At 31.8% G+C, this 25799-nt stretch overlaps 1 protein-coding gene across 1 annotated transcript in view; it reads left to right on the top strand.

The window, feature by feature from the left end:
- Nucleotides 1-25799, top strand: part of LOC128164918 (uncharacterized) — a 100588-nt gene that overhangs the window by 66354 nt on the left and 8435 nt on the right. The window contains exons 16-25 of the mRNA XM_052829019.1: nucleotides 1154-1468; nucleotides 4046-4255; nucleotides 5322-5573; nucleotides 8296-8640; nucleotides 8846-9178; nucleotides 9427-9777; nucleotides 10627-10986; nucleotides 16278-16502; nucleotides 18838-19140; nucleotides 19831-20062. Coding sequence (XP_052684979.1) covers nucleotides 1154-1468; nucleotides 4046-4255; nucleotides 5322-5573; nucleotides 8296-8640; nucleotides 8846-9178; nucleotides 9427-9777; nucleotides 10627-10986; nucleotides 16278-16502; nucleotides 18838-19140; nucleotides 19831-20062 — 2926 coding nt within the window. The remainder of the gene's footprint in view (nucleotides 1-1153; nucleotides 1469-4045; nucleotides 4256-5321; nucleotides 5574-8295; nucleotides 8641-8845; nucleotides 9179-9426; nucleotides 9778-10626; nucleotides 10987-16277; nucleotides 16503-18837; nucleotides 19141-19830; nucleotides 20063-25799) is intronic.

Below are 25799 nucleotides of genomic sequence, written 5' to 3'. Positions count from 1 at the left end.
TAAAAGAACGTTTACATCGATGATCGGCGCCATTTATTTTGACAGACAATAGATGATCAGCGCGTTTGTTGTGATACATAAACCAAGTACGAGTAAATTTTTAATTCATATTTTTGAATCTTCAAGAGAATTTAATTTCTGCCGACAGTAGTTTCTTTTGTTCATGGTGCTAATAGACATGGCGATTTATAGTCACGGTATGCATCAAAAGACAAAAGTTAATTGCACGATCGTTGCGAGCGCTAGACATGGTATACATATGCAGAGTATACAAATGTCAATCATTTTCTAACACTCAATCTGGGGCCTCAATTTTATTTGATTGACAGGGGTACACTGACCAGGTAAATTTGAAGGAGGAGCATATTTTCTCGGTCTTTAACAGAAACGATGTAATGACTCTAGATCTATTTATTTTTATTCCATGCATGAATTTTAGCACTATATTAATTCATCAGTTTCTTTAAGGTTCACCTTAAATGATATGAATTTTTAATTTTTTACCTTTTGGGAATTTGTAAGAAAGATTAATTTTCTCTTTAATTTTGTCTCTATATATTTTGCATTTTGTACTTGGAATAACTTGTCTCTTACAAATATTAAAAAAAAAGAAAGTATAAGAAATGTTATGAAGTTTGTGAAGTCTGAATATATGTCGATGATCTGGTTTGTTGTGGGGGAATATCAAAGATAACGTTTTCCTAGTTCTTTAAAATTTACATATTGTATGACACTATATTATTGTTGTAAGATTAAATATTGTCTGATGAAAGCAAAGGAAATATGTAACGATCATTTCAGTCTTTGTTTTGGGTCATGCCAGCTACCAACATGGTAGTCTTTCGATTAATGTCTCGTTTGCTGTAGTATAGAATTTTTGGTTAAAAAATATGTTTGATTTTTTGTTAGAAACTCTAGTGTATTATCCAATGAGTTGTGTTTTCTTTTCCTGAAACGCGTAGAAACCACACAACAAGCTGGATAAAATCATTTACCGTCGGATGTATTTATTTTTATTTCATTTTACGCATTTTCTGATAGCTTTTAACTGCATAAGACCCTTACATCATTTCAACATAAATAATAAGCAGCCTGATAATCAGCACTCCTCCATATGACTTTGAAGGTATATGAAATATTTTTTTGTTTTCAGATTTAAAGATGGAACAAATAGTAGATTATATACTAAAGAAAGGTGCAGACGTCAATGTTATAACGAAAAAAGGATTGTCACCTCTCGCAGTTTTGGTAGGAGGAAGAAAGGGAGAAATCACATTGAAAATATTATCAAAACTACTGAGCTGCAACGCTGATCCAAATATAGGAGATAATCCCCCGCTTTGTTTTGCAACTGCCACATTGAATATTCCCTTAATAACAAAACTGTTAGAAGCTGGTGCTGATGTGAACAAACTTAACAGAAATGGTGAATCATCCATATGTTGCTGTATAAAAACATTGCAACTTGGTAAGATTAAAACTTTAATATAGGAAATATTATTTTACAATTCATTATATATATATATATATATATATATATATATATATATATATATATATATATATATATATATATATATATATATATTCTATCATAAAAAAAATGACAATAACAAACCGTGAACCATCTCAAAAATCCATTTAACGAAATACAAATTCAAAGCAGAGCAACACGGACCTTAAAATAGATAGAGGTAGGATCAGGTGCCTAGGTGAAGATTCAAAGTTGTAAAGTTCATGACTCCTGCTGGGTAGGGCGGGTCCACAATGGGGGGGGGGGGCTGTTGGAATGTTTATATAGGAATATATAAAGTCAATCTTTAAAATTCTTCTCACAAACCAATCTGCCAGGAAAGCTGAAACTTATGTGGAAGAATCCCCAGGTAGTGTAGATTCACAGTTGTGAAAATCATGACCCCCGGGGGTAGGGCGGGCCCACATTGGGGGGAGGGTGGTGTAATTTTTTTCATAAGAATATATAGAATAAATCTTTAAAAATCTTCTTGTCTGAAAAAAATCAGCCAAGAAAGCTGAAACTTATGTGGAAGCATCCTCAGATAGTTTAGATTCAAAGTTGTGAAAATCATGACTCCCAGGGGTAGGACGGGCCCACAATGGGTTGGGGACGATTTTTACAAAGGAAGATATAGAGTAAATTTTTAAAATCTTCTTCTCATGAATCATTTGGCCAGGAAAACTGAAACTTATGTGGAAGCATCCTCAGGAAGTGTAGATTCAAAGTTGTGAAAATCATGACTCCCGGGAGTAGGATGGGGGCACAATGGGTAGGGGGTCGAATTTGTACGTAAGAGTATATAGTGAACAGTCTGTTAAAATCTTCTTCTCAGAAACCAATCAGCCAGGAAAGATGATACTTGTGTAGAAGCATTGTCAGGTTGTGAAGATTCGAGTTTGTTAAAATCATGATCCCCGGGGGTAGGATGGGGTCACAACAGGGGGACAAATTTTTACGTAGGAATATATAAAGAAAAATCTTGAAATCTTTTTTAGAAAACCATTTGCCTAGAAAAGCTGTAACTTAGAGATTGGGGATCTAGTTGTCAAAGGAAAACATTTTCTATTATTCAAAAACTGAAATGTTATTATGTATGGTTTTACTTATATGCAAGCACTTTGACATATTGCTGATTCGTTTAAATTGTTTAGACTTTAGCCCCTGGACGGTTCTTGGGCCTCACAAGGGGTTTAGAGTGTGATGTAGGCTTATATCCCGTTTATGAACAATTGTTTAGGATCTTTTTATGAACTACAGTGCTCAACATGTGATATGACTATAAAATCATCTAGGACTAGAACACAAACACAAGAATATCTGGGGGGTGGGGTGGAATTTTATTTATACAGGATCTACATGTAATATACCACATTGTCCACATATTTTTTATTATGACTCCATTAAGCTGAGCCTCTTATTGCTCAGGTAAGCGATGTGGCCCATGGGCCTCTTGTTACATAATTTTTTGCAAATGACCGATGACGAGGTAAGTTAATTTACGTGATCAATGACGTCACAAAGCCTGGACTTTAATTTATTTTTGGAAATGGTTGTATAAAAGCTCGTAAGTTTTAAATGGTATTGATTTTTTGTAATTTTTTGGATTTTTAAAAGTTCCTTTGAATTCTTAAGTATCCCAATCTGATTTACACCGCTTCTTGAATAAACTGTTGCACAGTACTAATAGTTAAAGTTTGTTTTTTAATGCTGTTACTGCTGTTAATTATTACAAAAATAAAAAGATTTAATCGTCCAAAATAAGATTTCTGTATGTACTTATCATACAAAAGTATTTTGAAAAAATGGGGAGAGGTAGTTAAATGTAATCCCTCCTTCCTTCTGAAGCAACGTCCTCGTTGTATGCGTACATCATTTATTCTTATAGATTGGATTTCTAATATACAGTAGAGTTGTCTACACATTCTATTTATGATTAAAAAAATTAACAATATTTGACTACTATTGAACCTGTCAGTGGTGCACATGTAAACTTTAAACGCGAGAGCATGCATATTTAATTGTTTATTTAAAAGTTAGTTGTCCAATCCAAGGTATCTGCCCGATGCATGATGAAATTGTGCTGCACTTACCGTCATGGTCTTTTTAGTCAGTCCGCGTTCTTGGTTACCTCATTCTGGAAAGTTCTTTCCATCAAAACTATATAGTCAGTATAAAGGTATTTTTTTATACCAACGAAAACTTTTTTGTCAACGATGCAGATTTTTTTATTGGATAAAATAGCTTTATTGGACTTTAAATTTAGCGTAGCGCTTGGATTCCACCATAGGTTTTCCGAGTTTAAAAAGAGGAAAATCGAATGATGCCGATGGATAGTGTCGGTGACTATTCACATGTTCGGATAGCACGAAAACTCCCACGGTTAGATAGAAAAGCATGGTAATTCGTTGAAATTAAACACACGAAATATTCAAAGAAATATAATAAAAACAATATTCATTAAGGTAATAAATGAAATAGATGTATACGTTTGATCAAAATATTTTGTATACCTAAATATTTGTTCCACAGATGATTTGAAAATACTAGCAACTGTGAACAAACTGATTGAAAATGGTGCAGCTATCAATTCACAGAATGGGATAGACTCGCCCCTCCACATTGCTGTTTCTAAGAGATTACAGAAGACGACTGAGTTGTTAGTGAAGAAAGGGGCAAATGTCAATCACGTAGGAAGAGGAAATGCTACGCCAATACTTTCGTACACGTGTCCGGAAAAATGTAAAAGCAACAAATATAATGAATATTGCAATTTTACTAAGCTAAAATAAATTTTAACTAAAACAAAATGTAAACTTTCAATTTTGAAATAGCGGGGAAAAGGGGTTAGGTGGTTTTATTTCTTCAAATTTATTCATGTGAACAAGTAGGGATTAGTCTTTTTCGAATTGTCTTCTAGACATGCATTTCACTAGAAAGATTTTGCTCTTACTAATGCCGATATGAATCAGAATACTTTATCCGAAAAAAATCTGCTGTTTTTCTACATTTTGTGACCTTTAGTCATATTTTTTAAAAAGTGGGTTTTTGAATTTCTTGATTCTTCTTACTTGTACAAAATTTTCATACATGAATTTAATTCAAATTTCTAATCTTATAAAGAGATACATTGCATTGCGTTTTTATACTTCATTATTTCATAACAGTTCAACTATATTTAAGAATCATTAAGCAGTCTGTGTCAATTCAGTTTGATGCATTCAGATAAATGAAAAATATTTAGGATAAATATAATTTAAAAAAATAAAAAAAAATATTTTGAAATATTCGTATACATTCAATTTGTTCGTGATATTTTTTCACGAAAGCTGGTCAAGACTCATATGCATAATGGCATATTAGTTTACTTATCTCTGATTCGCTAATCTTTTACCGGCCAATGTCATCTCAGCATACATGTATTTCAAGATGCATTTTAGGAGCGAAAAAGAAAAAAAATCCTTTGTATAAAAAACTCGTTTAAATTCGACTTCTATTACATGTTTACTCGAGCTTTTTTAATTAAAGGTATGAAGGTGAGAATGTCTTTGATCTCTCAAAAGTACATATATGCAAACCTTTTCCTCTTGTGAACTGCAAAAATGCGCATGAGAGAGAGAGAGAGAGAGAGAGAGAGAGAGAGATTTTCACAAAAAGCGTAAATGACTACGTCAAGAAAATGAATATACTGGATCCGAAATATGTTTCGATTATGTAGCAATATCAAAAGAAATTAATAATAGGATAAATTCACTGATATTATCATCCACAAATGTATTTCATGATGATATAATATGAAAAATTGTAGATTACATCGGATTTCCTAACATGGCTGATCAACTCTTTTGGAATCATCCATCTTCAGATAATGTATTAACTATTCTTCTGTCTAACAATTCAAATCCAAACGTGGAGAATGAGGAAGGTGATAGTCCACTAAATATTGCATTAGCAGAAAATGCAAGTGTCATAGAAGTACAGTGTTTGATAAGAGCTGGTGCAGATCCTCATCACAGAGGAAAAGATGGTTTAAATGCCTATCAACAAGCAATATCAAAAGGTAATAATACTGTTCATGTGTGTGTGTGTGTGTGTATGTGTGTGTGGGTGGGTGGGGGGGGGGGGCTATCAAAAAGTCCTGAGCAGTCAAAATATGCATTAACTTCAAATATCGAAATATCATTTTCCAATATAGCACTTCCTGTCCCAAATCCCAAACCAAAAATTTAGTGTTTGTTTTATGTTTTCATACAAAACACATATATACAAATTAATACCATATTTTGTATTTATTTGCATGAATAGTTCCTCTCTTGCTATACATGTGTATTACTGTTATGTTATCTTATCTTAGTGTTATCTCATTTCTGATCCATCAATAAACACTAGGAATAAAAGAACCTCTAATTCGAAATCACGTATTTTTAAAACTTCATCAAAAATTGAATTATAATTTCCACACACATATTTATTTTTATTGATATTCTGATAGCAATTGCAATCAAAATGTTTATAATGAAAATATTAGATTGTTAAACCAAATTGATTAACCTAAAACAGCGACGCATGATACTGTTTGTACATTTTGAAAAGAAATTTGCCCTTAATTAAAATTCATTTTGATAATACGAAGTGATACATCATGTTGCTGAATGACTGTATAGAAGTGTTGCAATATGTATATATTGAAAGAATTATTTCTATTGTTTTAGAGTTAAAAAAAAATATCACACTAATTGATCTTTATTCAACTACTCAACTATATCAAACATATTATGAACTACAATGCAATGTCATGAAAGATCATATTCTACAGTTCATTATACTTTTTAGCTAAAAATATTTCGTTTTTGATTATCAATAATCATTAAGTGAACAAAAATATTAAAATCGTCATATCATCAAAAATTATTAAAAATTTATTCATTTCTTTTTGGACGGAGGAGCCAAACAAAGTATAGCAATCGCAAAGCATTTTTCAAACGAACTAATGCATTAACTCAAACACATTGTAGCTCTTTTTTCTAAACAGTGTTGTTAATTAGGGTCTTCCGTCTTCAGCGGAAGGCCCTACTTTTATTTTATTGTTTCTTTTCACTTTTCTTATTATATTTCTTTCTTTTCCTTACAAATTTTGAGCAGGCGATTTCTCAGAAATGGCTCATTTGATTTCCTTCAAACTTTCAGTGGTTATGTCTCGCTATCTGAACATTGTACCGCCGAGAAAATTTTTTACTTCCGGTCGAAGTTATCGTCCGTTTACGATTTTAAAAAGTCAATTTTGTCTGTCAGGTTACTAAAAAACGAGAAAATATATAGGGCTGAAAATTTCAGAGATGACATTTACCGTTTTTCTGGTGCACCTTGGTCAAAAAAAATGTCTGTCGTCACTTCCAGTCGTCAGCGGAAGGAAATTTGAAAATTTGAATTTTTCGACTTTTTTCATATATATATATATATATATATATATATATATATATATATATATATATATATATATATTTATATATATATATATATATATATATATATATATATATATATATATATATATATATATATTGATTTAACATTTGATAGTGACCTTTTTATTGATTCAGAATATGTAATTTGTTTTAAAATCGATTAACGCGTTCACTATATATTAGGCATCAAAGTCCTGAAGCGAGAGTCCGATTACCACAGTCGTTATAGTCGTGGACATGTGCACGGGCGACCCGGGTTCAAGCCCCGGCTGCCTAAAATAAAATTCCCTAATTTTTTGCGTAGATTTACAATTTTGTCTTAAAAGTGAAGGATTTCATCTTATTTACTCAACAATCGGACGGAAGACCCACTCGTTGCTCGCAACGAGATCGTGTCTAGTTGATTGTATCTTTCCTACCCAGGAAAACAGATTAACAAAATATTATGATAACTCAGAGCTTACTTTTCTATTATTTTTAGCCTTTCGAATCCCCTTTGAAGTTATGCATTTATTAAATATACACAAAAGTACCCAGATCAATATAGCTAGTGAACCATATCAAGCACATTTTCGATTAACACTTTCCATAGTGTAAAAAAGCTTTGCCTAGCCCACATTTTCGGAGAAAAGTACTACCCAGGCCCGTTTTCTTTATGGTAAAGTAGTAGCAGGTAGGGTGGGTGGTTCAATGCTTTGATTTAATCTGAATATGTTTTTATTGTACAAAAATACAATTGGGGTTGAGCACATGTTCAATAGCTTAGACCGTCATCTAACTCTGATAAGCGAATGCTTTTTTTTCAAAATAAAAATTAAACTATTCTCATTTTTTAAGCAAATGGTTTAAAGTGCTCGTATGCCAATTGCAAAAAATGACCTTAAGTTTCTTTAGAGATTTTTTTAATCCCAAACAGGAAATGTTCTATAGACGTACAAAAAGCAGACCGTACCCCGTCTTTCATTAGCGTGGATTTCAAATTAGCAGAAAAACAAGCTTTAACAAAGAAAGAAACAAACAAGCATCAATGTTGCCTTGAAAAGAAAAAAAAAGGGGTTTTAACATAAATTGAAATATATGCAGTTTGCAGTTTTTAAGAAAATGTTATTGTCATTGATTGTATTGATCCTATATATATATATATATATATATATATATATATATATATATATATATATATATATATATATATATATATATATATATATATATATATATTATGCGAAGGATCAACACAATCGAAGACAATAACATTTTCTTAAAATCAATCTAAATGTATTTGAATAATTTAAGTTAGTCCTTTTATTTTAACTTCAGATTTGTCGTATCTGGACGTATTGTACCAGGAATGTAAGATGATTCAAATAACGAACGATGACTTTTGTATGTTTTGGGAGAAAGCTATCGAGTGGAGTAACAAAGAGCACATACACAAACAAATGGAGAGTTATAAAGCTTTTGTACGGGTGTCATTCAAGATATTCAATTGCAAGGAAGGGTGTGACGTGAATATAACCGATGAGAAAGGAAATACCCCACTCATTATTTACAGCATATTGAACGAAAGTTCTGTTATAAAATGTTTACTAGACAATGGAGCAAATGTTAATCACGTGGGCCACAAGGGATGGAATGCCCTCCATGCTTTGTTCTCAAGCTTGGGTACGATTACATGTATATTATTTCAAATTCTTATGTTAGTGAAAATGCATTATTGACGTCAAGTTTTATTTTTTTTTTATATTAATAATATTTTTTGTTGCAATACTACTTGACTTACAAATAATCGTTTAAAGCCTTTATAGCTTTTAATTTTTTGTATGTACATGTGTGTCAAGATAAGTTTATGACAACCAATTTATTACAGATGCTGATTCAAAAAATGAGGCCCTTCAACTACTTTCGAAGCACGGTGGGGACTTTTTAATTAAGGATGAAACCGGAGAATCGGTCATTGAGAAGGCACAACAGAATTATTTGCAGACGTCACATCATGAGAAGCATCAAGTTTCAAGGGAATTTCTCATTTGCTTCTTTAATACTGTTAAGCAAATAGAAAATATGGATACATTGATACTTGAAGCTGCTAACCAGGGCGATATTCCTCTTGTCAATCAATTGATTCACATTGGAGTAGACTGTAAAGTAAAATCCATTGACGGTGTTGGAGTTTTACACCTGTGCTTGAAAAAGGAATATGGTAAATGTCAAAATATTAAGATAATTAAATTATAAGGTTGTAATCAATTCATGGTTACGCAATGATACCCTTCATTCTAAAGCTAAGTTTTACAGAAATAATCTTGAACATTCAACGTGACTAGTTACACAATTGACAGATAAGGTTGGCCTCTTATTATCTACTGTATTTTTTTTATTATATGATAAAAATGAATTTTTACATCATTATTTGTGGGGTTCGAAATGACTGTCTGATTTTTATTGTAGGACCACAATATACTCTGAAACAACTTTTGGACTGTGTCATTACATATAGAGACAATGGAGGGTCATTCACAGAATTGGACCGAAATGAAAATACACTTCTTATGTTACTCTTATCTTCCCGATTTGAATTATCTTTGAACGACGAAAGGAAAAATTTGAATATGTTGTTAGATATGCTAACAACCAACAGAAAAATTGTACATAGAAAAAACTCTGCTGGGCTTACACCGATTATGAAAGCAGCGTCCATAAAAGTTTTTCAATGCATCAAAAAATTGTGGGAAAGGGGTGCAAAAATTAACGCCAAAAATGAAGAGGGAGATTCGCCTTTGCATTTTTGTTTTTCAGAAAGTGAGTGTTCATTTTTAAGATGCAAAACAAGTATAAATTATTTTTAATACTATAGACTATTTTTCCGGATATTTTATTCAAATGCCTTTAATAAGATGTTGAATAATTTATTTCAATGATATTCAAATTTTATTGACACTGTGTCTCAAAATTAAAATACTTTGATATCATATATATTTATCATAATTGTTTAAGCTTAGTGTACGTAAACCAAAGTTTTCTGATAACATGTAGTTTGTCGTCTGGCTATCGTCCATCTGGCTGTCTATCTGTTACCATTTATATTTAAACAATTTTTCTTCATCTCTACAATCAGTGCGTAAATTAAAACTAAACGTGTTACGTGAAATCTATTTTAAAAATATACCGGTATTCAATGCATGGTTAGATCCATTTTCAAGAGAAAAAATGGGTTGGGTGTTTCATAACTCTTCTCAAAATTCAAATAATCAAAATACACCAAAACTTTTACTTATTAAAAACTTTAATAGTACATGTATACACCTCAAATTCATGAACCTCTTTGGTACAAATCGGTGTTCAGAGTCATCATGCGAATTAATAAGGGAATTCGTTTAAGATCAAATTGGCGTTAAATAGGGCGAACATTTTGCGAAAACTAGCTAGTTCAACATAGGGCTTTAATTAAGCATGATCCCGTTTTGGTCAGAAAGAGGCCTAGTTTTGGATTTCAAAACCTTTAATGTGTTCTAAGAAAAAGAAAAAAAATATAAACGATGAATGATCTAGATGATATACAGAAATGCTAAATGAATTGGCGAATTCTGCCAACTTTGGGCATTATAGCACTGGTAAACCCGTGCGCATGAAGTGATGTTTTATTTTCAGATCAAAAAGAAGGCAATGTTTTAGAAATAGTGGAGTTTCTTCTCGACAAAGGCGCAGAAGCGAACTCAATAAATGGATACTACGAAACTCCTCTTTCTTTAGCGATGGACAGAATTAAGGATGATGTAGATCGTTTGGACGTTGTTAAAGTTTTACTTCGAAGTGGGGCAAACCCAAACCTGGGAAAAGGCAGAACTCTACCAATTGTGAAAGCTGTGACACATTACGATGTTTCCACTACAACTCTACTATTACAACATGGCGCTAAAACTGAATATCAACATAACAACAAAACCTATTTTGTTTTATACGATTTGTTTTGCCCAAAATACTATCATTCCATCAACAAAATTGCAACAAGTAGGTTTTTAAATCTCTCTATCTCTCTCTCTCTCTCTCTCTCTCTCTCTCTCTCTCTCTCTCTCTCTCTCTCTCTCTCGTAAATCGGTTATTCGTACTCGGTGTTCATGTTTACCTAAGACCCACCTTATACCCCTTTCCAGCAATCCCTCAACTTTATTGACCTTTTGCTAATAGTGTACTTTCAGTCCAATCCTATGCCTGCGTGTTTTAATAAGTTTAATAAGTGTTTTAATAAAACATGAGTAAATATCATTTGTAAAATTAATGACTTTTCATTACCAGAGTTTCTATATATATATATATATATATATATATATATATATATATATATATATATGGACAATTGGAAAGCAAACTTTGTTTAAAATTTAAACAACAGGCATGGAAGCATCATTTTTTAAACAATAACTATCAGTCAATATTTTAATGCTACAGCAGGGATCTATTGTTAACAGGAGATTAAATGAAACGTTCAAACTTGTAAACTAATGTTTTTGTGAAATACGGTAGATAAATTATATCTTTTCGTTATTTGAAAAAAATTCTCGACTAAGTTTCTGGCACCATATTTTAGTAGCAGAAGCGAACTAAATAACATCTAAACATGGCTGTTCCCTATTTGTTTCATATCCATGATTAGATCTCGCTGAGTATCCGCCAAGTGCTCATGACGTGATAAGAGGTTTTATCTCGCGTCAGTGGCGTGCTCTGCGCGCCGCCGACCGCGTGCACAAGTTGTTCTTCTCTTATGGTTAGGTAAAGTTAAATTTGAACAATGGAATGGGAGACAAAGAAGAATTTTTAAATTTTTAGCTAGTAATGGATAAAAAAAATGGTTTTGTTTTAATGATATAAGGTACATTATTGTAATTAAAACGTAACTAATTTATAGAACATTTGTGAAAGACAAGAATCTTAGTAGGCAGGTCTACAAAAAAGAACCGTTATTAGTTGTTATAAAACATAAAAGGACTAGCAACATCAAAATAAAACGGCATGAATTCCATCTACGTCCTTTAATAGGTCCAGGAATATTCGCAAATGCTACATTTTACATAGTCATCTACATCAAGTTTGAAGATACTATATCGCTTGACATTGTACAATAGCCATTGTTCAAGTTTGTGTAATCTGGCTGACAACATCGTAGAAGCGCGGTAAAAACGCTAATGATTGCATATGAAACGTCAAGAGAGCACGATAATCGCAGCAACAACTCTTTGGAGTTGTTTTATGAACGCAGCAAATTGAAAAACAACACGTTTAAACGCTGTGGATACGCAGTAAATGCGCGATAGAGGCGCAGTGACATCACAAACGACTCCGAGAGGTCTCTATATATGCAAGCGCAATCGACTTATCTCTGCGACTATACTGTAATTATGTTCGTTACTTTAACGCGCCACCGGAGCTTTCGTGACGCTGTCGGAGACCTTACGGCTCTGTCACGGCGACCTTACTCCGTTTCTATTGCGCGTTTATCAGAACGTAGTGCCACGGCGCGTACCTTGTGCACGCCCTAAGTTCGCGCCGTCGCATGGCGTTCTACAATGTTCTAGGCCGGATACCACCGCGATTAATGAAGATTCATGAAGATAAAGAGGCTTTTCTGCGTATACCTTGGTGTTTTACATTATCTAAGGACGCAGCGGAGTCGCCTTGAGGACTTCGTGACAGAATTTTAACACACCAAGTGCAAAGAAACTATCATACCGCACTAACGAGCGGTATTCAATTTGCTTCACAGCCTTGGTGTGTTATAAGACCGCCGACATCAAGAAACAAGCATTCAATTGTGCTTTAATGAATGGCTGGTTATCAAGATGTCCTGACTACTCAGGACTACTTGTAATAAGTAATAGATAGCCCGATATTTATAAAGCTATTGTAAACTCAACCTGGTACATATGTTTAACTTAAGCTCATTATAAGCTGCATCGAGTTTGTTTTTTAGCAAATTCTTTCACGTTTTAATTGTGCAAATGTCTTAAAAACGATAACAGTCCTTATTTATGAGAGGTTTTTTTTATTTTTCTTTCTGCTTACTTCAATAGATGGAGTGGTAAATAATTGTAAAGTTAAGAATAAAATTCAAAAAAAGTCAAAAGATTATGTTTTATGAAAACTGTTGGGTTTTATAACCATAATGATAATAATATTTTGATAATGGGGAGTTAATACATGTAGATATGACCACTGTGTACGATGCATCTTTGTCGTAAAAAAGATTTGTCTCTTAAACAAACGATTTTTCAATTCAATATTCCGTTATCTTATGTCAAAGATATCCCACTTTCGATATATATATTTATGGCTAACACTGTTCTTCCTGAAACGAGCAGCTCACCGCAGCTCGCTTTTTGTCTTGAATTGACGTACGACAACAATTGTATGTGTGAATGAAAAATGTCATTTATTAATAACAGTAAATGACGAAAAATTGTTTTTACAAAGAAAGGGGGAAATAAACAAAATATCAAACAATTTGCGCATCTACCTATGAGGTAGATATGAACACACGGATTATGATTTCCCCCATACATAATATGTCACAAAAAATTATCTTTTGTACTGACTATTCAAAACACAAACTTTTATAAAATTGGACATACCGTTTTCAAAAGGCAAAAAGATGGCGACAAATATGTAACCTCGCGGAAACAGACAATCGTAAAAATGATTGACAAAAAATATAACAAGAAACTTTAAGGCTTAAGAAATATTAAATGAAATCAAATACAAAGTTACACAAACTAATAACAGTATCGTCCTGAAAACAATGAGAACACCTGTCGGAAAAAGATGGGGAGGAGGTGGGCAAACAAAATTTCCAATGGGTAAAATCGTGTTTCTAGATCGGTGTAAGGAATCAGAATGAAATCATGCGGTTCTTTATTAGATTTCCATCGGTCAAGGCTACTATCGATGAGGCTAAGATTTTTGGGGCTCAACATGGGGCTCATATCTCACCAGTGTTCAAAAGCAATAACTAATAATACAAAAACAACAGTATCTACATAATAGATGTTGTATGGATTACTGTAGAGCAATCGGCGGTATTGTCTACACCTTCTTTAAGAATGTGAACTAAAACTGTTTATAATGTAACTTTTCTTTTTTATAGTTTCTTGAGTAGTTTAGTAGTAGCGCTAGATTTTGTTTTCTTTGTTTTTTACTCAAGTAAATTATTTCTTTTGTCCTGAAAAAGGGACTGGTTGTCCCGAAAATTTGACAATATCTATTCGTGTGGTTAGCCATTTTTAGTGCTTTATATATTCAGTTTACTGGCTTAGTATCTATATATTAGATTCGACACTTTAAAGATGCCTAGTGTTTATATATATATATATATATATATATATATATATATATATATATATATATATATATATATATATATATATATATATATATATATTGATTTGGCAGTTTTGACAATTATTTTAGATAATAGGATCAATATGTTAAAAATAAATATTGTGCTCTCTACGATGCAAAACCAATTCCAACAGTTCTATTTTTTAAATTACATTCTTATTAATTTATGCTGCTACGAAGGGCGTTCAATAAAATAAGTCACTAATCAGATTCCTTAAAATACAGGTTTCAATTGATATTTGAATTTCTTTTCACGCATAATTTGGTTAATATTCTATATATGACCGTTTATCATACCACTTTCTTCATCGAATACTCCTTTGAAAAGCTGATATATAACCTCAACTCGATACACTTCATGAAAACAGGACTGGTTAGTCACCGTCCAATAAGGCTAAAATAAGAAACTACATGAAGGTTGCACTACAGTATTAAATTTTACTATATATTCTTACCAAAATTGCACAACTTTAGATACAGATTAGAAATTCAAAACTAACCTCTGGAAAAATCCTCTTGACATCTTTTTAAACAAAGCTTCATTTACAATTTTCTAGCAAAATACACACTTGTATCCAGCAAGGCGTGAGACTTTGTTTACCTCGAAGTTACACATGTGTTCGAAAATCAAGCCCGGGCCTTTTCACCCCATCCGGAAACAACACGCATCAAAAATTCAAATGACCTCGCATTATTACAAAACTGGGATAGTTAGACCTTTTACACATTGTTTTTCATCTCACAAAAAGCAGGTCCTGTCGCGTCTGGAAACCTGCAATATAACTCATTCTTTTTATCGCAAAATCAACATTAATAAATTGGTTAATATTCATTGTGTTGTGTGACTAAAAAAATATTATGAAGATATCTACTCATTTCAGAAAGTTATGAGGGTTTTTTTAACACTACGATGTACAAGGTGGCCACCGATTTATGAAAATATGATAAAAGTTATACTATATGTATTTACACGGTGTTTTGATATTAAATGAATTTTGGTTTTTAATTGACAAGTGGTGTATGAAAATGTATAAAATGATGCAAATTAATTAATATCATGTGGATACCATAAATTATGTGAACTAAACATTTGATGACCCTGCCTCTGGGGGGTGAGGTAGAGAAAACATCATTATTTCATACAGTTTATGAAAATTGTGAGAACCTTTGTCCAAAATAGCATGATCGGGTTCTAATCTAATTTACGTGAGTGATACACCTTAGCTGTTTTCCGCTTTCATATCAATATTTCTCAGTTTTGGACATAATTTTGGAGGTAAGCATTTCTTACTGTAACACTGTTATGACACCTGAAAGCATGTGTCAAACCAGGTAAAGACTCAAAGAACTGTGTGATGTGTATGGAAACAAGTGTATGTCATTGGGACAAGTTTACATGTGGATCAGCAAATTCAAAAATGGCCAAATGGACCTTAAGGATAAACGACATTATGGAGCAACTCGTACGGCTTCAACGGATTCAAACTTTCAAAAATAACCGATATTATTTCTAATGATGGTCAATTAACCATGACCATGGTTATCTGTATTTTTAATTTATTTTTAATTACATGTACAAACCAGTCGTAAATCAATCATCAGTCGGCAAAGTGATGTACACATATTATCTATGTTTTGTATGCCTCAGAAAGAGTACGTTTGCAATAAACATGTAGAATTTTTTTAAAATAAAAAAATTTCAAATAAAAACGATATCTGAAACAGAATCAAATTACTCTTATTTAAATTTGGTACGAAATTTAGTTTTTAAAAAACCAAGTGCCAAATAATTTATATCCCAAAACTTTTAAAAGATACTTGTATAATGTTATGATATTAAATCAAAATGTATTAAAATACATGTATTGTGATACCAAAATAATATTATTAATATGCAATCTTCATTTTAGGTTTTGTTCAAATCATGGTTCTTTTAAATGAGAGGAAAAACAATATCAACAAAGCAATCAATGGTAAAAAACCCATGTTGCATTTAGCTGTTAACTCTCTATATCCACCAGAGACAAGATCAGATGTTGTTTCAGTTATGATTGATATGGGAGCTGATGTGAATGCAGTTGATGAGGAAGGGAACACATCACTTGCTAGTCTCTTGTCAGCAAACGGGTATATTGGTGAGTGTAAAAAAAGAAGTTTATTGTGTTATTATTGTTTTGTTTGTCTTATCATGTGAACGTTTTGAAAGTAAGTTTCCTTTCTAAAAATTTCATACCAGTTTTAATTGTCCTTGGGAATTCCTTTTCAGTATTTAAAGTACGAATTCCCCCAAAGTCCACTGTTTGTCTCTGAAATATTATCAGATTATCAAAACATAATGACTGAATCGTAAAATAATTCTTTTAATTAAATTGTATGTCTGTGCTAAAAAGCTTGTGTAGCTACTAGTATTACGTTTCAGTATTTCTTAATAGTTTTACATACACTTGTACTACGATATTTTTCAATATCTTAAATATCCGACAGCAATTTTCAGACTACAACTTTATTTTTAAGGGAACATATCAAAATTCTTTAAAGAATGTGTAAAAGTATTAATGAATTTTCAATAATCTGCATTAATTGACATCGATCATGATTTATGTTTAAGAAATTTATTATAATTGAAATGGTTTTAAAACTCCAACAAGTCCGTGATGAAACGTATAGTTGTGATTTGAAGTAACTTACAGATATACAACATGTGTTTGAATTATTCAGTTCTTATGAACTTTTTTATTATTCAAACTTAAATAGAAAACCCGTCATATATACGTAATATATTAATAAGACTAAGCATTGTATTCACAATGAACTTAAAAATGGACTTTTTTTCCTTTTTAATATCTTATAGATCATTGTTTAGTAAAGCGCTAAGTATAAAAAACAAATTTGTGCCCCTTATTTGAATAGGCATTCCTTTTTTTTCTAATATTAAATCAAAGCTCGCATAAATGTTAGCAACGTTGTTTTACAGGTTCCAAAAAATATTTACATGTTAAAAGATATCATAAAAGAAAATGTGAGTCAATTTTTAAACTAAGGAAACTCTAAACGCCTTGTGCGTTTTCCACACTTGAAAAATGAAGCAGAACTGACGCCATCATTGAAACTTAAGGTTGATGTGTTTAAGGCATTGTCATATCACGTAAGCATTGCATATTTCATGAAATTAAATGGGTTGAAAATTTTGAGATATGTGGCCGTAAAAAGGCAGAATTTCAAAGTAAATATACTGAAAAGTAAAAATAAAAAATAATTGATTAAAAAGGAAACTGAAAAACATGACCCTAACGGAAGACCCTAAAATCCGAAGGAAACAAGAGAGATTTTGTTGGAAACGGAAGGCCTTCATTTTATTAGCAAAAACAATAATTGCAAACTTAGGAATCTAAACATGATAATTGCTGTGATACTTAATCATGGTATCATGCCAGACAACACATCAGTAAAACTGGAAATTATTACATGTACAGTCAGGTAAATAAAATACAGGTGCTAGATTTGGTATATATTAATAGAATTTTACCTTTTCATGAATTTAAATAGGAAAATCTGCAAACATATGATTAGAACTATTCTCTTCTACAATATTTTTTTCTACAAAATCATATAGCGCACGTTTTCTTTTATATTCCCTTATCTGCATGTAAAGTGTCCAAACGTTGCTCGTTGGCTGGAAAAGAGTCGATTGAACCCATGATTGATTGAATCTCAGCCAAACAGCAACGATTAAAACATTAGTCTTTTTTATTGCACATTTCAATGCAACGCGATACATTTAAAACAACACAGCAGAAATGATGACACACACATCAAATGTACAAGCATATTTACTTGTTTTTACGGTTTTTTTATCCGATTCGAATAGTTGGATTGCGTTCAATTGTCTTTTTCATTTAAATACGTCAATAACAGTGATAACCACAATTGGAATCACTATTTTACTATCAAAACAGAGTTTTTCAAAACGAACGCCTTTTTCTATTTGAATATGCTAAAAAAATCTTCAATTTAGTAGGTGTGGTTTTTTTTTATTTTGATCACGAAATATCCAATAAATACTCTAAAATAATTTGTTATTTAGAATTGAAATGCCGCTTTCCCCTTACCGTACTTGCTTATTCATACAAACATGAAGATGTCGTTATTTGAACACATGATAACCTTTCGTTTGTTCAAATCGTTCAAAAAAACTTTCAAATGTACATGTACAAGATGACGAACCAATACGTCAAATGAAAAATGATTATCGCATTTAATCTTAAATGTCTAAATACCAAACTGAAACACTGTCAAACGTTTAAAATTCGTCATTAGAATGAAATATCACTATTTGATGACAATATAAGCAATATAAGAAATTTATTGACAATAACTATTTTTTATTGTAAAAGCGGAATTTGTATGCATTAAAATCAATGTGATGAATGGCCATCGATCACGAGTGGATACCTTTTATATTCATTTCAGATGAAAATGCAATGGACCTTTGTGTATTTCTTCTGGAAAACGGGGCAAATCCCAATCAAGGTTGCATTTTATCCAAAGTGTTAAAACACAGCTTAACCTATTCATATGACAAAGTGCACTATTTGATAGAAAAATGTCTAATATGTGGGGCAAATCTGGATGTGTATGATAATACTCCAAATTTAATGCTAGCAATAGCATCGAAGGACATAAACCTAATGAAAAAAATGATAGAAGGAGGAGCAAACGTCAATGCTCAGGATACAGAAGGAAACACCTCTTTACATTTTGCTTTATCTACAGGTAAGTACTTATTAATGGGCGGAAAAAGAATATTTCTTATTTTATTTTTTATTTTGGATTCTCATTTTATTTTTATTCTTTTGCTGTGAAAGTATTTCTTATCGTTTAAAGTGCTCACTGTAAAACACATTAACACGTTCTGTGGTCTTTTGTTATGCTGAAATCATGATAATATTTGAGTAAAAGGGATAAATTAATAAGTATATTGGTAAGTGGAAGATAAATAACTTTGAATAGAATCCAGACGTCGTGAGGGTAATTCCATTTTTGGGACCACTTCCTCCGCCCCGGCCGGGGGTTGAACTCACGACCTCTAGAATCCCCTCCCCAAGCAATGAGCGACCACCTCGCTAACCACTCAGTCATTCAGACAAGGCATATTCTCTATATATATACACTCGATATACTCATTGAAATGGTACACGTAATTGGTAAAACCTGCCAAATTATATTTTCAAATATTCCATTTTTTAATTTGCTAAAACAAGTGTGTAAACAAAGAGTAAGAAAAATTAATGCAGTTTTATTTTAAATTGGCAGATTGAAATAAGCTACTTTAAGTTATTTATGAAACGCACAAAAAAATTTAAGAAATTTTAAAAAAATATTTTGCACTGAGTCCAAAACCTAATAAAGAAATATAAATGCATGTTTATTTATATCCATTTGGTAATTATTTTTACTGCGTAGATTTTGAAGATTTTGAGTGTCAGAAAGCCATAATAACTCTGTTGCTGTCCAGTCAAATTTGTCTCAACACAAGGCACCAATGCCAGAAAACTTTGCTGACATTACTGACTGAGAAATTGGTTAACCAGAGCAAAAAAGGACATGTTACAGACGGTAACATAAATGTGGACCTGTCGCTCTTCAACTTATTGATTTGCAGTGGAATTGAATTAAATTCAGGTGGAAACCTCAGGTATACTGTCCGTCATTATAATTGTGTAATTTATAGCTTATCATTACCTTTCTTGAAAGAAATGATTTTTGTTGTGTAATCTGTGTGGTTTATAATTGAAGTATTTTGTGTTGTAACTACTAAGCCTTTCTAGTAAAATTTAATTCTCAATTGTAGAAATGAATTTTTTTTGGCTTGAAGACCCAAGTTTTAGTGATCACTTTTTGCCCAGCTTTCGTCTGCTCACCTGTCAAATTTTATATCATTTCTTTAAAACCACTTTAAAACCACTTGGCCAATTTTGAAAAAAAAAACTTAAGTTTTCATGTTTAATTAAATACATGTAAATGACCAGATCCTCTTCACAGTGGAAATAAATATGATAGCTGCAGGTTTGTAGCTCCCAGTCTGAAAAAAATTCGAATGAACCACATGGAAGCTACAGTGCCACCAATTGAAAAAAATGTATATTTATTGCGCACAAGAACGTGCGCTAGTTTTGGACTGATTAATCTTATTCATGCGCAAATTCTGTGAAAACAATGTGTACCACTATATTCGTCATGCAATTTACTACTGGTATCGTTACAAGTAGTGTCAATTCAATTTTTTCCAAATTATTACCCCCCCCCCCCCCCCGGGCGGTCACAATTGGGAGGGTTGAATTTTTACAAAGGATGAATATAGAAAATACTGTACTTATCTTCTTCTCAAAAACCGTTTAGCAAAGAAAGTTTTAAGTTGTGTGAAAGAATCCCCGGGTAGTGTCAACTCAAGTCTGTTCAAGACAAAGGGAAATGTGGAACTAAATTTTGGGTTGAATTTTTACAAAGGATGAATATAGAAAAATCTTTTACAAGTTTTCTTTTTAAATATATTTGGTCAGAAAAGCCGAAACTTGTTTAAGAGCATCATTATAGTATCAAATTAAGGTTTTTTCAAATACTGTGGAATCATTAGAATTCGTGTTGGCTCAATTTTCGTGGTTTTTGTGGGTAGTCCTCACCCACGAATTTACGTCCTCCACGAAAACAGGTTTTGAAAGTTATTAAAACTGAAAACCAACACATCCACGAAATTACATCCCCAAGAATAAGCAAATAACCAACAATCCACGAAAATTGGCCCCCATGAATTTAAATGATTCCACAGTAATGACCCCCGGGTGCAGGGTTGTGCCACAATTAGGGGAGGGGGAGTTTTTATTCAGGAAAATTTTCAAAAAATCAATAATTATACTTTTTGAAATAATAAAAAATAATTTTACTTTTTATTTTTTTTTTATTTTATTTTTAAAACGCTTCATTTGGCATTCACTTATAAAGTTAGAGAATATTTACATGTAGTTAGATTTAAGGCACACAATTTGTCTGTTGTCTGTCGTTTTTCGTTGTTAGCGTTTTCAATGTCGTAAACCTTTCTCATTATCACCTTTTTCTCTAAAACCACTAGCACAATTAAACCAAATTTGGTACAAAGCATGCCTTGGCCAAGTCGATTCAAATTTGTTAAATGAATGACCAGACCTCACTTTAAGAGGAGATATTACTTAAGGCAGTAATGACAATTTATTGACATTTTTAATAAAAAAAATTAAAATGCTTCTTCTTAAATAGTATTTGTCCAGTAAAGTTTAAAAGGTTTCTCATGCCGTGTAGCTTCGCGGATGTTTAAATCATGATCCCAGGAGGTATGCTGAGGCCAATTAGGGATTAAATTTTAACATATGAATATACTGGGAAAAATCTTTTTAAAACATTCTTAACAAAAACAATATGGCCAAAAAAAGTTGAAACTTATAGGGTAGCATCCCAAGGTTGTATAAATTAATGTTCATTCAAATCATGATTCCCGAGAGTAGAATGGGGCCGCAATTGGAGTCGAAGTTTTACAGAGGGATTTTTGAGGAAAAATTGTTTAAAATATTCTCCTCGTATACCATTTGATCAAAAATGTGAAATTATGTCGAAGCTTCGTAATATAGGTTTATGTTTGTTTTCATAATCCTCGGAGCTAAGTTTGGACCACAGTGTGGGAAAGAGGTTCAAATTTTTACATAGAAATAAAGTAATGGAAAATCCTTAAAAATCATCTTCTCAATTACAATTTGGCCAGTGAAAGCGTTCTCTGATAATGTATATTTCAGTTTGTTCAAATTATGAATCCCTCCAAAATGGGGAGATGCAAATATTTCACACAGGGTTATGGGGGGGGGGGGGTCTTTAAAAATCTACATAAAACATTTTGTCAGAAAAGTTGAATGTGGAAGCATTTTCAGGTAGTATAATATCAAGTTTTTTCGAATCAATAATCAAAAAGTATAAGTATAATAATTAGTATTTGAATAATACTTTACCAGAAGCTAGATGGTTCCAATATGTTATAATTTTCACATAGGAACATACAGAGGAAAATTATTCAAAATCTTTATCTATTTGAGGTGCAGTGTATTTTGATCATTTTGAGACCTGCATTTGAATGGTATTTGTCTGATTTTTGTGCAATACAGCCTTGTTTAATTTAAAATTGTTTGACTTGCGTTCTGTTTATTATAAGGACCTGAAATGTTGACAGAAACATCACCAGTATTCAGACTTTTATGTCCATTCAATTACAAAGTTATACTAAAAGGTCAAAGATAAAATATCAAGACGTCATTTAGTGTTTTTTATCAAACATCCCCTCTGTCAGATATACTTAAAGCTAAATAAATCTAAAACTCACGGTCAGATTTATACTTATAACTTATAAAATATATCTTAATTACGGGGGCATGATAATTATACTGCTAAATTTTGATTAAATCTGAACGATACAATTCCCTCTGAGAGACTGTTAAGTGTTCCAAATTTTCGTCCTAAAAGATGATTTACAAGTGTTATTTATATCTTATATTATATAAGAAATTGCGTAAAATTACCAGTTAGAATTTCTTTCAGTGACTGTAAGTAACAAAAAGGTTTCCTGTATAAAGAGCTGTGCAAGCATTTGTAATATCTTCAAAATTAACTTATTGACATTGCAAATTCTAACAATGACTATTTCATTTTACACTATACCGAAGGGGGATTAAAGTAGCAGATTTGAGGTGATGTGAGTAAAAATTATCAGGTCGTTTTTTTGTGTTTTTTTTTCAAATTGTACATATTGATAGAGTTTATTAAAAAAGAAAATTAAAATTTCAAAACAATTGAAATAAAGAAACATTTTTGTCTAACTGTTTTGTACTACCTCTTTGATAAAAAATAATTTATAAATATAAAAAAGCAAAATCGGCATATTTGTACTATTTGTAATATTTTCGTGTTTGATTTATTAAAGCTATTTTGTTCAGACTTATGTCAGTTTGGTAATGTTGCTTAGGTAAGTGATATGGCCTCTGAGCCTTTTGTTTTCTCCTGGGGATATAGAATTAAGATTTTTCAAGTTAACTAATAACCTCTTTGGGATAGAAAAGAGTCGCTGTTTGAATTGTGTATCAACATTAAACAGATATATATATATATATATATATATATATATATATATATATATATATATATATATATATATATATATATATATATATTTACATTCCACGTATATTTTGCATGTAAAGCTACTGCAGATATAGCACCATAACACAGAAAGGGTACTTAAAGGTTAATTGACGAGTTTAAATTGTGACGTCACAAACGTTGAACGCTAATAAATACAACGTCACAAGCGAAAATCAAAGATCACGCTTGTGGCTGTTACAGTGGCTCTTCCATTAATTTAAACTTACCCATAGGATAGTACAGTAATTTTGAGGTATAATTCGTATTTGCGTACAAGGCAAGAATGTAAAAAAAATGTAAATATAAGCATTAAATCCTTATTTTTTGAAAGATATTCAATACTTAAATATATATATATATATATATATATATATATATATATATATATATATATATATATATATATATATATATATATATATATATATTATGTATGTTCACCTACATGTAACACGGATTTTTAAATCCAGAAAGCTCTTATGTATGTTCACCTAATACGTATGATTAAATCCAGAAAGCGCTTGTGAATAGAAACGTTGGAACTGGGTTTTTTTATTATATATAGAGAATAATACATACCATTTTCCATATCACAGCCAGTATCAGCTCGTATCAGCCCGACGGCCGAAGGCTTGAGGGATGATATTGGTCGAGTGCTGATGCAGGCTGTGATATGAAATAGGGTATTTATTATTATAGTTACATGTATTGCATACTTAGTAATAAAACATTTTGAAAACATCAACTTGAACGAATTGAGTTTAAATATTATTTGAAAGTTGTATGTACATGTATTAAATAAAAATATAATATCGTATTGTTTTATAAAACATGCAGCTACAGAACCGGAATATCCTCATGTTTTAAAAATTAATCATATAACTGCTTCAAACCTGAATTTTTTAACTGCATTTAAAAATGTCGACTGTAAGAAATGTTTTAAATTTTCGTCTGTTAACATGCACAAACGCAGAAACGCAAAAAGGCAGAGTAGTTCTGCACGGGGTGTGGTACAGATCCGTATTAGCTCTAGGGCTGATAACCTTTTTACATTTTTGACTTCTTCTCTAAAACCACTGGGCCAAATACATAACTTGATACAAAGCATCCTTATGGGAAGGGGATTCTAAATTGTTAAAATAAACGGCATAACTTTTTCAAAGGGAGATAATCGCGAAACAGTGAGTATAGGGTGCGTGTCTTTAAAAATCTTCTTCTCAAGAACCACTGCATAAAAATTGCCAATATTTACACAAAAGCTTGTTTATATGGTGTTTATATGGTAAAAATTCTAAATTATAAAAATCGTAACTATCGGACCAAAACTGGGTTCCCAGGCAGGCCGGGGTTTAAAAGTTTAACATAGTAATACGTAGGAAGAATGTTCAAAAATTGTCTTTGTTCAAATGAAGGGCCACGCCCTCTTTAAAGGGGAGATAATTTAGAATTATTGAAAATTTGTAAGTATTTTTCAAAAATCTTCTTCTCAAAAACTATAAGGCCAGAAAAGCTTAATCTTGTGTGGAGGCATCCTCAGGTAGTGTAGATTCAAGTTTGTTCAAATCATGGTCCCCGGGGGTAGGGTGGGGCCACAATGGGGGGATAAATTTTTACATAGGAATATATAGAGAAAATCTTTAAAAAACTTCTTCTCAAAAGTAATTTGGACAGAAAATAGCTTAAATTTGTGTGGAAGCATCCTCAGATAGTGTAGATTCAAGTTTGTACAAATCATGGTCCCCGGGGGTAGGGGGGGGGGCACAATTGGGGAATAAATGTTTAAAAAAGGAATATATAGAGAAAATCTTTTTTAAATCTTGCGGGGGTGTTAATGAAGCATATGGAATGTGAGTTCTGTGAAATCACAAATCTAAGTTATTATGTACATATTCAAATATCTAAGCAACGAAACGTAGACCAATAACAAATAAAAAATACTGAAGACAATTTTTTTTTCAGAAATTAGTTTGTATTACGTAAATTAACACATTAATGACGTCATGACTAAAAGTTGAATGTCGTGTGAATTTGATCGGAAAGCATTGTAAACACATTCAAAATATGATTAATCTAAGAACTCTTATAAAGTATTGTGGTGTGATTTATTGAGAATTGAACATAAGAATACTAGGAGAGCAGTTAGTTTTATCAATCTTTCGCGAAAAGGTATGTAAATTTGCTTTTATTTCTCGGCCAGGCTTTTCTCTGTCGCTGTTTAC

The sequence above is a fragment of the Crassostrea angulata genome, chromosome 10 (genome assembly GCF_025612915.1).
Source record: "Crassostrea angulata isolate pt1a10 chromosome 10, ASM2561291v2, whole genome shotgun sequence".
Classification (NCBI taxonomy): Eukaryota; Metazoa; Mollusca; class Bivalvia; order Ostreida; family Ostreidae; genus Magallana; species Magallana angulata.
Note: the sequence above shows the minus strand (reverse complement) of the source record. Positions and strands in the feature narration are given on the sequence as shown.